The 17797-nt window shown below is 32.0% G+C and overlaps 3 protein-coding genes and 1 long non-coding RNA gene across 5 annotated transcripts; 1 reads left to right on the top strand and 3 right to left on the bottom strand.

Moving 5' to 3' along the window:
• The first annotated feature begins 883 nt into the window (after window positions 1–883).
• Window positions 884–3833, top strand: LOC129290826 (probable polygalacturonase At1g80170). Of its 2 annotated transcripts, none has more exons than XM_054927838.1 (9): window positions 884–1225; window positions 1684–1815; window positions 1903–2073; window positions 2176–2196; window positions 2278–2485; window positions 2830–2911; window positions 2994–3102; window positions 3194–3310; window positions 3543–3833. In XM_054927838.1, exons 1-9 carry the CDS (start codon window positions 1013–1015, stop codon window positions 3831–3833), a joined length of 1344 nt encoding a protein of 447 aa, XP_054783813.1. In that variant the 5' UTR covers window positions 884–1012. The 2 variants fall into 2 exon arrangements, with proteins under 2 accessions (XP_054783813.1, XP_054783814.1); XM_054927839.1 differs by having other exon boundaries at window positions 950–1225; window positions 1644–1815.
• On the bottom strand, window positions 2038–2461 carry LOC129290828 (uncharacterized). Its single transcript, XR_008588570.1, has 2 exons — window positions 2320–2461; window positions 2038–2241 (listed from the first exon to the last, which is right to left on the bottom strand). It is a non-coding gene; the product is annotated as an uncharacterized LOC129290828 (long non-coding RNA).
• A 541-nt stretch (window positions 3834–4374) lies between the features above and the next one.
• LOC129290827 (peptide deformylase 1A, chloroplastic/mitochondrial) lies at window positions 4375–7899 on the bottom strand. Its single transcript, XM_054927840.1, has 4 exons — window positions 7405–7899; window positions 6691–6780; window positions 6519–6586; window positions 4375–4850 (listed from the first exon to the last, which is right to left on the bottom strand). The coding sequence occupies exons 1-4, from the start codon at window positions 7813–7815 to the stop codon at window positions 4610–4612; spliced, it is 810 nt and encodes a 269-aa protein (XP_054783815.1). The 5' UTR covers window positions 7816–7899; the 3' UTR covers window positions 4375–4609.
• Window positions 7900–14846: 6947 nt separating this feature from the next.
• On the bottom strand, window positions 14847–15996 carry LOC129291549 (glyoxylase I 4-like). Its single transcript, XM_054928979.1, has 3 exons — window positions 15730–15996; window positions 15522–15627; window positions 14847–15437 (listed from the first exon to the last, which is right to left on the bottom strand). Exons 1-3 carry the CDS (start codon window positions 15882–15884, stop codon window positions 15186–15188), a joined length of 513 nt encoding a protein of 170 aa, XP_054784954.1. The 5' UTR covers window positions 15885–15996; the 3' UTR covers window positions 14847–15185.
• Between the last annotated feature and the right edge of the window lie 1801 nt (window positions 15997–17797).

Raw genomic sequence — 17797 nt, forward strand, 5'->3', positions numbered from 1 at the left:
TTAATCCTTAATATGTGATATTTGATGGGATATTAATTATGTTTTTTTAATATTATCCCCTAGTTCAACTCATTAATTATGAGAGAGCATGAATTGCAAATTTTGTTTATAAAAATCATTTAAATAAGGGTAGATGTTTATTCTACACAGTGCTAAATTTAATCATCTCTCCTTAATTCCAATGGAATAGTTAGAGGTATTGGAAGAGTAGGTCTTTATGGGTTCAAGGTCAATTTTGCTATTCAACTTTATCTGAAAAGCTATTGGGGACGAAACTCAATTATAAATCCATTCTATCCATTCACATTAAAGATTTTTTTTCTTATTATCTTGTCATTTTCTAACTGTCTATTCACCTTCATCAATTATGAGTCAATTTAGTATTAGTAGGCTTCACTACATTTTTTTTAATATTTTTTATTATAAAATATTTAAGTTCAAGATACCCACTAATCTTTTGACATAAAGTTAAGAAATAAAAATAACCCTTAATCTAATATTTTAGAATAAAAAATATTAAAAAAATGCAATACAAGGCCCATTATGATGAATGAATAGTGAGTTGATAATAGAGTGAAGAGAGAAAAAATATTTAGTGTTGAAGATAAAATTTACCTACAGTTGAATTGAGAGCTCACAAAGCTTTAAGTGAAGGAGCACAAATAATTTTAAACCTTACTTTTTTATTAAGTGCGTGTTGCACGGGCAACAATTTTTTCTTTTATACAAATAAAAGCAAAACAAAAAAACAAAGCAAAACAGCAATTAAAAAACTAATGCACGGGCAATATCTTCTGGCTATCATGGTGAGAATTTTTTCTTTTTGCCAAAAGTTTACAAAAAATAAAAAGAGTTCGCCGTTGTTTATTTATAGGACTAGAATACTAGACTGCCGTTAACTGCACCGAGACCGGGAAGCTGTTCGTTGGAGTGGACTCAGAGAGATTAATCTAAGACTGTCTCCCTCTCGCCCAGGTCCCTCCTCTGTCGGCCGACATGGTCTGACAAAAAAATGACCAACCCGAGATCTGTTCCATCTTCTCCATTTATAATCATCTCCTTTCATTTTCTTCTTCTTTGTCTACGCACAAACCACATCCAAGGATTCGATGCTGTTGTACAGCTTCCACGCTCCGGGTCGGTCTCCGCCCGCTTCACTCATAAACGGGTCCTTTCTTTGGCTCAGTATGGGGGAGAAGGGAATGGCCATCATAATGACACCAAGGTAATGATACATTCTGTAACTCTACCTTCCTACATTTTGTTATTCGTTTCTGATACAGCGCCCTTTTTCAAAATAATGATTTTTATTTTGTTGCTTAAGAGGGCAACTTTTGAGAACATTAGTGTTTAGTACCTAAGAGTTAAGAAAAATGTATTCTTTAGCTGTAAATCATGTAACTTAGGTTTTCTGGGGAATCTACTGCCATGTGAACATCTGAGATACTGATCATAGTATATCAATGTGCTTAAATACTTAACAGTAATTTTTACCCAAAAGAGAGTATGAGAGATTTTCATGAGTTTAATAATTGATTTTCCTGTTGTTGAGTCTTCTTACTTGTTGGCAATAAGTGAGAAATCTTTGAAAATTTCTCTGATAAAACGAGGTAGAAATCTGCACTTGCTAACTAAGCTTTCAGGCACCATGATATCATCAAACCATTTCTCAACATCTTTCAGGCATTGGAGGAAGTTTGGAAAACTGCTTGTGCCATGTCTGGACGAATAACTATCCTGTTCCCCCCTGAAAAGGAATTTCTGATTTATCCGATTGATCTTGGAGGCCATTGCAGATCTAAGATCACTTTAAAGGTATGTATCAAGAATACATTTATAATGACATTCAAGATCAATTCTTGGAACTATATCTTTCAATGATCTTTGTCAAATATTGGAAAGATCTTAGGTACAATTGTTGCCCCCAAAGATCCTGAAGTCTGGGATGGTTTAAATCCGCGAAAATGGCTTTACTTCCATGGCTTGAAATATCTTACTCTAGATGGTGGAGGCAAAATCAATGGAATGGGACAAAAATGGTGGGACAGATCTTGCAAGACCAACTCATCAAATGTATATCTACCTTTCTATTTTAAGATTCATGTCCCTTCTTTAAAACAAAAATTAGATGTTATGAATGTACAGCTGTAAGTGACTCCAAATTTCCTTTGGCAGCCATGTCGACCAGCTCCAACGGTTAGTGCTGCTCCACCACTTTCCGCTTGGTCATCTGTCTGTCAGCTGAATATAAATCTTAGTTAGTTATTTACACTGCAGGCCATAACTTTTCATAGATGCAAGAATTTGAAAGTCAGAGACCTTATGATCCTAAATAGCCAAAAGATGCACATGGCATTCTCTAGCTGTATGAGAGTTGTTGCGTCAAAGCTTGTGGTTTTGGCTCCTGCTTCCAGCCCTAACACTGACGGAATCCACATTAGTAGAACAAAGGGTATAGAGGTTAAGGAGAGCTCAATTAGAACAGGTATGTTATAATCTTTACATCACATAGCATCTTCTATTGATTTTCATGAACTGGTAGTTTCCTGATAAGTTTTTACTGTCTAACTGGTTGAATATGACATGCTTTTCGATTTCTGCATATTCTTTTACTTGATGCATAGATTTTACTAACTTCTCAACCAGTTGTTTCAAATCAAGCAGCTAACTGTTACTTCCATGTTTCTGTCAGGGAGATGAAAGAGTGGTAAAAAAATGCAAATGCAAATACAAGTGAACAATGAACTAACCGAATAACACCATGTTTATCTATAATCAGTAATTGAATCCAGGAAAATTATTTACTATCATCATCATGCTTAATGTCAGGAGATGATTGTATCTCTATAGTTAGCAACTCTTCACGGGTGAAGATCAGTAACATTTCTTGTGGTCCAGGCCATGGCATCAGGTGAAAGTCATTTTTTCATGAGTAAGCTTTTTTACATTGAGCAGCATGAACATGTTAAGTAATACAAAAACCTGTTCTTCAGCATTGGAAGCTTAGGAAAATCAGGAACATGGGAGAAGGTACAAGACGTAATGGTTAGTGAATCTTATCTTTATCAAACTGATAATGGAGTGAGGATCAAAACATGGCAGGTAAGACTTCTTTACGAGATTGAAGCATTTTTCATTTCTTCTGTCACGCAGAGATGCACAAGCTGATCAACTTGTCTGGTTTCTTCACTAGGGTGGTGATGGTTTTGCTTCCCAGATCACATTCAAGAATATCGTGATGGCGAATGTATCAAACCCAATAATAATAGACCAGTTTTACTGCGATTCTCCCTATCCTTGTCAGAACCAGGTACAACATTTTCCCCAGCAACGTTTTCAGGGATTAGCCTGCCACAATGTTCTATCACTCTTTGTTTTGTTATAATACTAATTATTTTTCCGTTGGCTGATCCCAGCTCATAGTACACACTCATTTCTAATATGTTTATACTTTGCCTTTGATATTGATAAGGGACATGGAGTTTAGTAATAAATCAATTGAAGTTTAAATAAGGTATCAAAAGCTAACATCCATTATGCAGACCTCAGCTGTCAAAGTGGAGAATATATCCTTCATTGGTATCAAAGGAACTTCGGCAACAGAGGAAGCTATAAAATTTGCTTGCAGTGATTACTCTCCTTGTGAAAGATTATACCTGGAAGATATTTTTCTCACACTAGGCTTTGGAGGAAACATAAGATCATCCTGCTGGAAAGCTCATGGTTCTACAAATGGTTGGATTTACCCTCCTCACTGTTTTCCAGAGACCAATGATTCTTTCGATGCACCAAAAACGTGGGAAGAGCTGGAGTCTCTTCTTCTACCTTCCTGAGAAAATATGCTCTGTAAATAAAACATGATCATATAGTATATGGCTGCATTTTCTATAGCCAATTTACGGATAACAAATTGCAAGTAACTGTCCAGGTGTTATTTAATTCTTCCTCTTGTGTGGTCAAGGATTCTTAGGCTTCCCCAGTAAACTTAGCTCATTACTAATTACAAATAAATTTATAAATGTGGTAAAGGTAAATCTTTTTATTAAAAATGTGTCTGATATACTTAAAATTCTGTTCAAATAAGAGCCAAAATTTACAAGTTAGCTGAAGCACACAAGTTTATTGAAAATACTGTACGAAGAAGACACGCCCAAAAGACAAGACAACCCACTAACCCGAGATCACAGATCAATGTAAAATCATCTGCACATTTGCTTTACTAGCAGCCACGCAGAGAGGGCGACCTATTCATTACTTGTTTTTAACAGGATTGGAAATTAGGATCTCCAAAGTAGCACATATGCGAACGTTGCTCAACCATTTCAAGTGCCTCTGAGACTGCAATTTCAACGAGCTTTAACATTGACACTTAACTAAAGTGAATTTGATTGGAAAAGATAACATTATGGAGAAAAAAAAGTCGCTATAGGAACATAATACAACAAAACTTATTGGCTTTCCCCATATGCTCAAATTAATTGAGACAACATTCAATCATCTAGATGACAGGCTCCAGTTTAGACCCACATAATTTAAAATCCTCACTAACATGCATAAGAAAAATGCATTGATAATCTAGTAAATGCAGCAGCAGCATCAAAACCAGGGGTCAGTGGGGTCCAAGTTTGGGGCAGCCCTGGGCCAGAGGTAAGCCCAAGTTTTCTACCGTTCTAAAAGTTCTGGGTACCATTTTATCGACATAGAGGATTCCGTCAAGATGATCACACTCATGCTGTAATATTCGAGCCTGCCAACCAGAAGCATTTATTTTGATGAGTTCACCATTACGATCCAGGCCTGTAACCTCAACATCAAGGTATCGCTCCACCACAGCTCTGAATCCCTCGACACTGCAGAATAACAGTAGGGAGGAAGATGTTAATAGCCCTGGATAATGATGAATATATGTTGTTGCACACCTCATTGCCACATCAAACGCAAAGCACTACACAGGCTAGAATTATTGCCCGTAAAGCTACTGCCATTACTATAATGAGAAACTGGCAGTCAAGTCTTTTTTATCTCTATCAGATTGCAACTAAATTGAACTTAAGAGGAACCATCACCCACTAGGCAGTATCTAATGATCCCACCATGCTGCAATTGCAAATCCCCTACGACTAATTGTGACCTATGTAGCATGGATACTTCAAAAAAGTAAACATACCTGTATTCGATACGTATCTGATACGATATTTGTAAGATACTTCTGCATACATATCTCATATTCTAACATTTGTGATATGATTTTTTTTCAATACTTTTTTACTATATTACTTAAAAACTTAAAAAAACACTTAATATTTTAGTTAATTACTATAAATATATTTATATTACTTTAGAAATTTTTGTTTAAAAATCAAAATACCTACACTTATATCACAAAATGTTAAAATATATATTATAAATATTCCCGTACCCGTATCCTAAATTTTTGAAAATTTTCCGTATCCCCATATCATGCCGTATCGTATCGGATACTTGTACCCGTATCTATGAACCTAGATTGTGACCATGTTTGCTCTTCAAATTGATAAATCAAAATTAAAAAATTCTTAAACATTAGTTTGCGCCAAAGCATATAGATATTGGGCACCAAAAATTCAAAACACATTAAAGCAAAACTTGCGCATGCATGAGATTGAATTTAGTGATTAGAATGTTCTTAAGATCCCGATGTCTTGAAATCATTAGAGCATATGCAGATAATCATCCTTTACTTGCTTACACCGTTAAAAATTCTACAATGCATTTTTACAAAAATAATGAATATGTTCAATAATTGGGTTGTTTGAGGAAGAAATCAGCATTTGATATTTCCTTGAACTGGAGTTAGACCAGGAAATGTATCAAATTGCAACAAAATTAAGGGCACAAGCAAATCTACACTCCAAATTTACTAGTTTATAAATTTTTTATGGAATTGGATTTTTTTTTTTTTTTTTTGGGGGGGGTGGTTTGATCAATTGCTCCTTTAACCCAAAAGGTTCTTCTTTGATTCACCCAGATATACTGCTGTCTATTAACCTCTACTATCTCTTTCTTTTACTAGTTTTTTTTTTTTCTTTTCTCACTTCAAAGAGGCATTTGAATTACTTTATATCAAGGGTGTATATATAAAATCCATTAGCTGCACAAACTATCAGAGCCAACCAAAAAAAAAAAAATCAGCATTTTGAGGTGAATGCTGATTAAGAACAATTATCATTTCCCACCACATCAACTATGAAGCAAATTCTTAAATGAAAGCTCTGGCCATTACTTATGAAAGAACAACACATCATCAACGGTCTTGACAGTTCATTTAAATGTTCATGTATAATAGATTTATGCACGGATATTAAATGTTTCATTTTGAAGAGAAATAAAAGGTGTGCATGAGCCTATATTTCTAGCCTGACTTGATCTCAGCTACTGCATTGTACCATGTGCAAAAAAGAGTTAATTGGTAGTGTGGCATAGCAACTATGGAAGCAGAAAAAAAATTATAATCCTTTAGAATATAATGAGAATGTTACCTCAAGCACCCTTCAAAAAATAGGGCAGTCCTGTTGCTTCTCTTCTCTAGCTTTGGATTTATGATAGCCTGCCTCAACATAACTAATGAATTTGTATTTCAAGATAACAGACCTTAAGGAAAAAACTACAGATTTTATAATAAAGATTTCCTCTTTTGTGAGATGGACATACCAAAAGATCAAAGGGTCGCCTATCTTGAGCTTTTATCTCTTCCTTTGGAGCAAAACTAATATATTCTTTTGTATCCTCCAAAACAATTATCTGCATACACAAATAGACAATACACATTTATTATTATTGTTTCAGCATATTGCTCAGTTATGCTCATAGCAACATGCTATTATAAATTGCAACACTTTAAATCTTCAGCATATTGTTAAGCAATAAACATTTAGTCACCTATGGATTCCTCCACTGCTCAGAAATCATATTTACGAAAAGACAGTTATATTGAGAGAAATTTTCCTCCTTCACTTTAAGAAACAAGTAACACAACATTTTGTCCGCCCGTCTCCAGGTATTTCTGTGTGTAATATATTCATATGGTACATTGACACCTAAAGACGGTGAGTTCAATTTACAAAATTCAACAAATAACCACTAAGAGGTTCGCTTTAAGTCCCAAATCAAGAAACAAAAGATGAAAAGCAACCAAGGAGAACCACCTAGACCGTCCACTATTAATGGAAACATTATGACATCACTTGTGCTCAGAAGATAAGTACATGACCAAAGAACCATATTTTACACAAAATTCATTTTCATAGCTGTTTTCTTCCTCATGAAACGGTTACAATGTGCCACTCAGAGCAAATGAGCTAAGAGTTCAGATTTCACCAGGCAGTACCAATTCAAGAAAATTAAGTTATCAAAATTTTGACTGACCCTCAAGGGAATTCCAATCTGTGGAGCAGCAAGGCCAACCCCGGGAGCCTTTCTCATGACCTTTATCATATCATCGATAATCTTCTGAATCCTCTCCGAGCTTATTTCGTTAGGATTAACTGCTTGGGCAGGTTCATGCAGAACCGGATCGCCGGCTTTGACAATGTCAGGCAAGCTCATTTTTTTATCATCTCCAAGACCCAGAAACCATCCTGCTTTGGCCACCCCACTAGGAGATCCCGAGCTGAAAGATTTTGAGGCAGTGAGGTTCCCATTGAACAGTGAATTACGAGCCTTGAATAGTGATATTCGAGCAGGGGGCAATGTCGTGGTCGTTGAAGCAGTTAGGAGGCACCTTTCGGCTAGTGATATAGGAAGGAGACGAAGAGATATACGGTGGAGTGCCTCCATGGGCTTTCTCGGTTCTGACTTGATTTCTGCAAATTGCGATTTCGTATTCAATGTCTCCTAGGGCTTTCTCTGCTCTTTCTCCATTGCAACGTTAGTTACATGCGATTCCTTCACCTTTCAATGTATATTTAATTTTATTTTTCAAAATTCTCTATCATTAATTAATTATTATTTTATTAATTAATTATTATATTAATATAATTCATATGGCATGTGGCATGAAAAAAAATAATTATTTTTTAACATAATTTAAGAAAAGTTTGTAATTAAAAAAAAAAAAGGAGGTTAGGTTGCAGATGTGTTTCACCTAATTCTTCACTTGATACTATATTAGGTGATAACTTATCAAGCTTCCAAATATTTTCAGCATCCAGAGAGAAGGGGGAGGAGAGATTAGAGTTGTGCAAGCATAGTATTAATGGGAGGAGAATTTTTTTAATATTAAATTTTTCTTGAACTCTTAGAGCATTTAAAAACTTAGAATCAAATTAAATCTATTGACACTCCTTTTGAGTGACATAATGGATGGAGGTAACTGTAAATTTAAATTTCTTTATATTTATGTTTTAAGTATTTTTGATGTTATGAAAATTATGAAAATGTGTTATATGTGTGAGTGTAATTTTGATGTTTTCAGAAAATATATAAAGTGGGTAAAAATTAATTTGTTAAAAAATATGGGTGAATCAAGTAAACCATGATTCATTACAAATTATAGAAATGGTTGAGAACTTTTTGAATGTGAATTGTGAAGTATACATGTGTAGATGAAATTAAGCATGTTGATTAAAAAATTGCATCAAAAGTTACATTGGAAAGATATAAAATCTTATAGAAAATTAACATTTTAATCAATTTTTTAAAAATGTAAATTAATTAATAATAACTTATATTATGTTCTAGAATAACAATTTACTTTCTTTCAATAAGTGGTGGGAAATTTGTTTTCTTCTATTTTTTTTATCTTATATATAGAGCAAGTCTAATTATTTATCATATCTCTTTTTTTTATTAGTTTATTTTTCATATTCCAAGGAAGATTGGTTGACGAGTTTAGAGTTATGTATATGGAGGCATAAATTTCAAATTAACAAAAAAAAACCAAGGACTAAAATTAATTTTTCTCTTATTTACAAGAAAAATTAGTACTAATCACAAGTAAAAACTTAATCCGGTTTAGGGGAGGATACTCCTAGTCTAGTAATAACAACAACAACAATAATAAATGTAGGGGGTAATAGATTAGTTTTAAAATTTTAAAAATATGGTTTTTCTTACTCTCGAACTCAGGCTCAAAAGTCACAAGAGCATGTGTGCAAGAGAAACTAAAAAATGCCAATTCATGGATTTGTTTGCTTTGCAGATTTTGCAAATCTATAACTGTAAAAACTACTGACCAATTTTTTCATCAAATTTGAAAAAGTCGCTAATAGCAAAGGGGGAATGTCTCTCTCACACAATCGCACAAGTTATGCTTTACATAGAAAGCTGCATAGATTTCCTTTTGTTTCAAAACATCAAGATTAATGAATTTTCAAACACATGCATAGAGTTTATAAGTTGTAAAATTCATAAGTTACAGAAAAAAAATGTGACTTGATACGTTTAAAGTGCAGCTCATAATCTAAATTTATGATATTACAACTATGCCATTGTGTATGCTTTACATGACACGAGTCTCAAATTTTATTTTGGGCTTATGCATACAAGCTTTGGCCCACTAGATCTTCAGAAATGAAACCCATATTGGATGATGATTTCCCTCAGGGCCTGTGTGTGTTTTCAAGGGATTGCAACAAAACAAAAACTTATATCAATTATTGTCCAATTATTTTACTTTTTTAATTATTAAAAAATATAATATTTTTATGTCTCATTGACCAATCTTACATCTTATAAAAAAAAATTGCAAAACATAAAAACAAAGATAAAACAATATCAATAAGGTGGCCACTTTTTTTTTAGAATAAAGTCTACATGTAGAGCTCTGTTAGACTTTTTAAAAAAATAAAATAAAATATATTGAATTGATTAACATGTTTGAACTTAGAAAAGTGAAAGAAAATAGAATCAGATTAAAAAATCAATTTAGATATAAATCAAGCTGCCTTTTCTCTTTTGTCCTTTTTCATCTCGTTAATTGACATATAATTGCTAATTCGTGACATTATTTTAGGCTAAAATGAATCGTATTCAAAATATTATTCATTTTCTTTGACATGTATCCATCCATTAAATGAACTTAATATATATACGAATAAGACCTCCCACTGGCGTTAGATAAAATCCAAGTCACTCTCAACAAAAGTGACAGCAGAACGATGCGACGGACAGGCCACAACTGACAAACCCGAGATGTGTTTTATATTTTCGGAAAGATGATAAAGAGATTTTAAAAAAATTAATTAATTTAAATTAAAACAAGTCTCAAATTTTAAAAGTTTGTGATTTATTTTTTTAATATTATAATTATATTGTGATGAATTATTAATTTATTTTTTAAATTTTAATATAGTTAAAGAATAAAAAAATTATTTTTCTTGTTAAAATTTAAAATAAAAGTTATAAATTTATCATAATACAATTGTAAAATTAAAAAATTGAATTGTAAATTTTTAAAATTTAATACTTAAGATCTAATTTAAATTAATTAATATTTTTGAGACCTATATGTCATTCTTTCTATTTTCAATGGTGATGACAACTGTGTGTACGCACCACCAGGTATATGATCAACTTGTAAAAGATTTACTTGATTTAATTAGAAATCTCAAGTTGAAATTTTGAGTAACATTGATTAAAATTTTCAATGGGAGGCATGTCTCCTAAAAGTTATGTCCAAACGAATTGAAATTTTTTTTTATAATATAACAAATTAAAATTTAAATTCTTATAAAAAAATATGTCAATATTTAGTATTCAACCTTATTTCAAACAAAATCATCTTTAAAAAGAGGATAGATGTAATCAACCATACAAAAAAAAAAAAAGTTTCCCAAAACCATGATTATCTTTTTAAGCATTTAAATTATATTAAAATAATTGAAAATATCAAAATTAAAATACCATCTCTAACTTAAAATTATTAATACTCTACAGCTCCTTAACAACCCAGATCCATGAACCAGGGACCTAATGCATTTATATATATAAATAGTGCCTCCCATATTTCTGATTTGCATTTAATGCCATGGAAGGGCATAATTCATCATACCCATATTTATTTTCTCAGGCTGCAAACAATATATACTTATGTGTATCTATGTATAGTCTATTCAAATTCATTGATATATAAATCAACAAATAAAGTTAAACAAAACCGTAATGAGATGAGCGGCAAGAGTTGGCATTTTATTACTAACAAAATTTGGCTCAATTTATAAAGATTTAATTCACAATTAATAAGATAATGGGGTCAAATTTTATTGCTAATATATAACAGGACCTTGTTAATAAACAATTTATAAATATTTTTTAAGCATTCTTTGAAGTTAAATGTATGCTCAAATGCTATAAAAACTCACCTAAATTTTCATGTTTTGAGGGAGAAGGGGAGCGCATTTTGCGTGCAATGTGCAATCGTTAAGCCGCGAGATGGGTTTCCATGCTCAAATAATTATGTCACATTGATATGCCTCTTATTGTTGACTTTGCAACGCAACTCCATAGTCGGCATTCGGCAAGATGCGATGGACAACTGTTTTATAATAATGCCATATTTAATCGAATATACCTTTTTATTAAAACAACAACATGTTTTTGGCGCCAATCTTGGAACCTTGAACACCTCCAGCTTGCCATGGTTGTGAGTTGTCACCGTGTTTTCACACAAAAGAGATGGCGCAAATTAATGAAGGCCACGTGCCACTTGTTCGATCCCTTGTCATGTTTTATATATGCGGGTGATCAACCACACTAATCGTATATCAATTATATCAAGCACCGGTTATAAGGCTTGAAATTGAAGATCAGAAGATCAGATCATCAAAATATGAACGATAACAATATAATGGATTTGAAAGAGAAGAGATCGTCATCAAAGAAGGAAGAAGAAAGAGAAGAAAAAACGGCGTCGTCGTGGTCGTCAAATAAATTAAAGAAGGAGGAGGAAAGAAGCAGTTGGAGGTGCTAGAGAGGACGACGACGTTAAGACAACAGTTGACGAAAGTGCAGAAGCTTTCATCAACAACTTCAGGCAACAGCTCTTGCTTCAGAGGCTTCACTCCATCGAGAATTACCACCAGATGCTCACCAGATGCCTCTAGCTTTTTTTAGAAGAGAATGACACATAAGAATCTAATAAAAATATTAATATTGAATTAAAATTTTTAACATTAATATTTTTAAATTTCAATATTTTTTTATCGTATTTCAATATTAAAGATTTACGTTAATATTTTTATAAGATGCTTGTCATTCTCCCCCTTTTCTTACGCCCTACCCACCTCCATTTATCTACCTGTCTTCGTGAAAAGCAAGGGCCACCACGTGTCAGCTTCTCACGGATTTGATCCTGGTTAACTAGAAGACTTGGCTTTTAGTTGTGTGTTAGAAATTAAAAGACTGTATTGCCATCTTTTAATTAATCTAAATCCGTATTTTAAGTATTATTATTTGTTATCTACTTGTCTTTGTAGTTTTGTTCTCTCCATTTTATTCATGCTCCAGCATAATTCAGAGTAATATAATGACAGTAAGCATCCAGTTATCACTGTATATAGGGCCAAAGGGCAATATAATGACAGGAAGCATCCAGTTATCTTTGTAGTTCAAGAGCCGTTTTGAATTATAAAACTCATCTTTTATATAATGTTCTCTTTTAATCTTTAAAAATATTGCAATGTAACTTTTATTATTAATAAAAATTAATTTAAATCATTAATTAACCCAAAAATAATAAAAAATACAAAAAAAATTATAGAAAATGATTTAAAAAATACAACAAGAACCCCAAAAAATTACATAAAACAGCCAAAATTTTTTGGTTATTTTATGTAATTTTTAAAGTTATTTTTTAATTAAATAACTGTCAAAGTTAACTTTTAATTTTTGATTTGTCAAACACTAAAACATGTGTAGGCACAGCTCGACGAACCCGTGGTGTGAGCATCGTAATGATGCCTGGGTGCCACTTGAATTAAAGATTATTGGCTTTCTATTTCTTTTTAATTGGCATCTCTCAGTCCCTCTCATACTAATTATGAAGATTAAAAAAGTAAATGACTTGTTAAGACAGACTACATCGTACCACTACTTGCTTAATATATACTGACGCATTCGACCAGACTTGTAACCCAAAAAAAAAGGGCACGTTGTTGGCATGCGGCTAAATTTTAGTATGCCAAGAGCAAAAGGTCGTTGTCTCTGCCTCCCGATCGAACTAGGGCATCATCAAAATCTGTACTTTCCAACTCAATAAACGAATCATGCATGTCATTATATAGTGATTTCCGTTCACATGTCACACACCTCACATTTATTTTTATTTAAAACTCTCACAAAATATTATAAGATATTTTAGAAAGAATAACAATCAGGTTTCTATTAGAAGATTAAACTAATTATATATATATATATATATAGATTATTGCAACAAAATTTTCTAAAAAAATTGAGTTGAAAATATCAACATGTAAATTTTAAAGTTTCAATTGCAGATAAAGTATTTAAATTTTAAATATAATCCTCATATTTTAACTGAAATTTTTATTTGTGTTTGTCTGAATTAGTATTTATGCAAAACTATGTTTTAAAAATTCTGTCAAAGACATAATTATCATTAATTTAATCTTTTATGATCTAATTAATTTGTTCTTGTATTTTAATTTATCCTGGCTTAGCTTTTCGCACATGTATAAATGGAGATTGAGTTAAGTGATTCGCATGCGTAAAGCTGTCCAATTAATAATAAGGTTAACCATAACATTAACATATGAAAAGTAAATTTAATTTCGGATCAAGCTGAAATCAAAATTATTAATTTTAGTCCTTTTTTATGTGTAAATTCTTTGATGGCTAGCCTGGTCCAAACTAGACTCAACTTTTGGCGAAAAAGGTCTGTTGTTGGCTGGGCTTCGTGAGTTAAGATTCTTTTTCCTTGCTTTTTCTGCTGTGGGGTAGTTTGTTTAATAAAATACTAGCATATAGGATCTTGGTCGGTTGGTTCTAATGGAGGGGAATATTGATTCCATATTATTATCTGGGTCATTCAATTTATTCCTAAAATATTATAATATATTTTAGGAAAAATAACAATCAGGTTTCTATTAGAAAAAAAAAATTAATAATATATATAGTTACATTCTTTCAACAAATTTTTCTAAAAAAATTGAGATGAAGATATCAATATGTAAATTTCAAAGTTTCAATTGTAGGTAAAGTATTTAAATTTTAAATATAATCCTCATATTTTAACTGAAATTTTTATTTGCATTTGTCTGAATTAGAATTTGTGCAAAACTATTTTTAAAATTTTTTGTCAAAAACATAATTATCATTAGTTCAATATTTTTATTTTACTAATTAATTTGGTATGTTTTTCAAACTAATGATTCAAAAAAAAATTTTAAACTATTCTGTATAATTATTTATTTATTTTACAAACGTAAAAACAGAAAGCTATTTTAAATATTAAAAAAATTAAAAATTTGGGAGAGTCGTGTCTTCTGTTAGCTCCCTCTCTCCACCCTGGTTCGCAGGACACGTATACATGACAATAAAAGCGGCAAATGGTCGACTTGATTAAGCAAGGATAACAAATAGAAGGATGATCATCAAGTGAAAGATACTACTCTATCAAGACTAATGAAAATTTAAATCGGTGACTGTCTATATTATTAAAATTTAAATCAATAATTTTAAATTCATACTCCACATAAATGATGAGTTTGTTTGGATTGTTGGTTTGAATTTCAATGAACCAATTTTAGATGGTATAAATAATCAGTGTTTGCACTAGGGTAGTGACTAAATCTAAATCCACCAAATGGTACAAAACAACATTACCAATCAGAAAACTAACAGATCATCGATTGGGAAACAGTGCAATAATTATTCACAAATCAAAACCAACCTAAACACGAAAAACAAAGCCACTTAATTAATTAAAAGGAGATCGGCTTGCCAAAGTAGAGCAAAAGAACAAAACAAGTGTCGTATAGTTCCTCTTCCAGGCGATCAATTGAATTATTTCGACGTACATACGACTCCATGTCATTGATTTGAATACTTCCAAACATGATCTCATTAATCAACTGTATTGATTACCATGAATATGTCTCTTTCTCTTCTCGGAATTCATAATCGTGCCATTATATTGTTGATATCTGAGAGATTTCAAATCCGATACGGCTGGATCGATGATAGTGTTCTTAAGGCAGGACCACCTGCTGAATCTGCTGCTGCTGCAACATCTGAAGGTTGAGCTGAGAGCATGATCTGGCGACCTCACCAGCCAATGGGATCATAGGAAGACTATCACAGTTACATATCTCTATCATGAACCCATCTGGGTCGTGAAAAAACAGCTGATCCACTTGAACCCCACCTTCCTCTACCACGGACCTCACGTACGCGATCTCCATCTCCCTCAGCTTCTTCTCCACTGCCCCCATGCTCTCACACTGCCAAACACAACTCATCAGAATCATCACTAAACGCCTTTATATATATATATATATAGTCATTCAGTATGAAAATCTGATCACCTGAAAGGATATGTGATTGTCCTTAGGGTTAATTACAGTCTTCTTGGGCAGATTCTTTGGGTCTTCTGCTTGCAGCAAATGAATTCCGATTCCGTACCCGAACAGCCTGTGCATACATACACAGTTCACCACCACCGTCATCATCAAACAGAGAGAATGTAAGAAATTAAAAGCAATTCGTTTACGTTTCCGTCGCTAAAATTAATACCAGGCGCCGTGGAAATCGAACGAGCCAGGTCTCCTGACAGGGAAGAAGCCGAGAACATTCTGGTAGAAGTTTATGGATTCTTCCACTGATCCACAGATGAGGGAGATGTGGTTGACGGACTTGAGATGAAGAGGGTTTCCTGAACTTTCCTTCATGTTAGTTTTCTCGAGAAACTAGCGAGATCGAGAAGGAAAATGCTCTCTAGACGTTTCAAGTGAACTGAGAAGATTAAGGAAGCGAGAAAATTGGAAGAAGAAGCAGAAGATGACGGACGACCAGTGAGAGGAGCGATTCAAGTAAGCTCTATTTATAGAAAGCTACGGAGGAAATTGCGGAGGAAGGAGATGCTGTAAAGGCTGCCACGTAGATATCATGAACTTTTCAAACCTGCCAGGTTTGGATTTCTCTGACACGTCAATCACACGTTGCTGAGTAGGAAGGGGATCATCTTTGTCGGATAGTCTTCTGGCGTGGGGCCGGTCACGTCATCATAGATTTTATTTTTTTAATTGCAAACTACTTGTGAGGCTGTGAGTGAAGTCGGGAGCTTGATTCTTCAGATTGAGAACTCATGTTTCATTTCTGATCTCCAAAAACAAAAAACAAAAAAAAAAAAGCGAACCAATATTTCAATTTCATGATTGGGATGTGAAGATTTTGGGGAAAGTATCTGCAAAATTTTCAAATTAAATTCTTCTCATACATGAATTTAATTTCTTGAAAAAATAGGCCAAATAAATATATATTTATATGTAATATAAAAATTCTAGTAAATGACATAGTAGAATTACAACATTAAATTTCTACTAATATAAAAATATATATCTGTAACATTAAATAGTAGATTTTTTTTTTGAATTTGATGTAACATATAAGGCAAGACCCTTGCCAATTATGTTTATAAGCTCGTATATTATTTTTCTGTCTCTTAATTATTTCTTTTATTTCCACATCACTTTCTAAACATGTCTCGTGCAATAATTGTAACTATAAAATTACAATAAATTAACTAGACCATTAATAAATTATTAAATATGAGGTTTATTTTTTAATTTCATGCAAATTAAAAGATTGAACTCAACTTTTCCCTTGATCTGCAGGAAATTCTGTGGCATATTGGATACTCTATCGGTCTCCCTAATTTCATTTATAAGATAAATTTTAAAATATTTATTTAATTTTATTTATAAGTTACAGTGTGACTTTTTATATAATATTTAAAAAATATTTTTAAAATTATTCTTTATGAGAGAGAGAAAATAATATAATATTACTTTTTAAATTTATTATATAGGGACATATTTAAAATATTACAGCTAGGAGCAACAAAGAAGTTTATTTTTTTATAGCTTGTTATATTAAAAGATCGTTAATTCTATTTGAGATAATTTCCTTTAAGACCACAATCAATTAATTAGTTAATAATTTTTAATAATTAATAAATTTATGGCTAAAGCGTACATTTAATATTTTAACTTAATACAAAGTTTTATTTTAATCCTTTAATTTTATAGAGTGTATTTTCGGTTCTTCAATTCTAACACCATTAGTTTTATATATAACAAAAAAATTATATTAAAATTTTTAAATACTAACAAGACATTTTCAAATATTAACATTTTAAATTTAATTTTTTAAAAATAATAATGATTCAATTAGTAGTGTTAGGGTTATAGGACAGGAAATATATTTTATAAAATTAAAGAATTAAATTAAAAATTTATATAAAATTAAAAGATTAAAAATATACATTAATCCAAATTGAATTAAAATTAAAACTACGGTTGCAAAAAGTTCATTCGAACACGTCGTTCATTCTATTTATTTATCAAACGTTCATTATGGGATCAAAAAAAGATAACCATAGCTTCGAATGCACCTCACAAACATGATTACTTACGATCATACGGGTCTCATTATATTGCTTCACTATTTATTGTTACTGTCATTATTATTTATTCTCGTGCACACAAAAAATTATGTAAGAGTAGAGGCGGAGTTAGAAAATTTTAGTAAGGAGGGCCGAGATGACAAGGATATATGATAATCAAAAGAAAATTAAATTTAT

This window comes from Prosopis cineraria, unplaced genomic scaffold, assembly GCF_029017545.1.
Source record: "Prosopis cineraria cultivar Desert tree isolate PC_DT_omini unplaced genomic scaffold, ASM2901754v1 PC13, whole genome shotgun sequence".
Lineage (NCBI taxonomy): Eukaryota > Viridiplantae > Streptophyta > Magnoliopsida > Fabales > Fabaceae > Prosopis > Prosopis cineraria.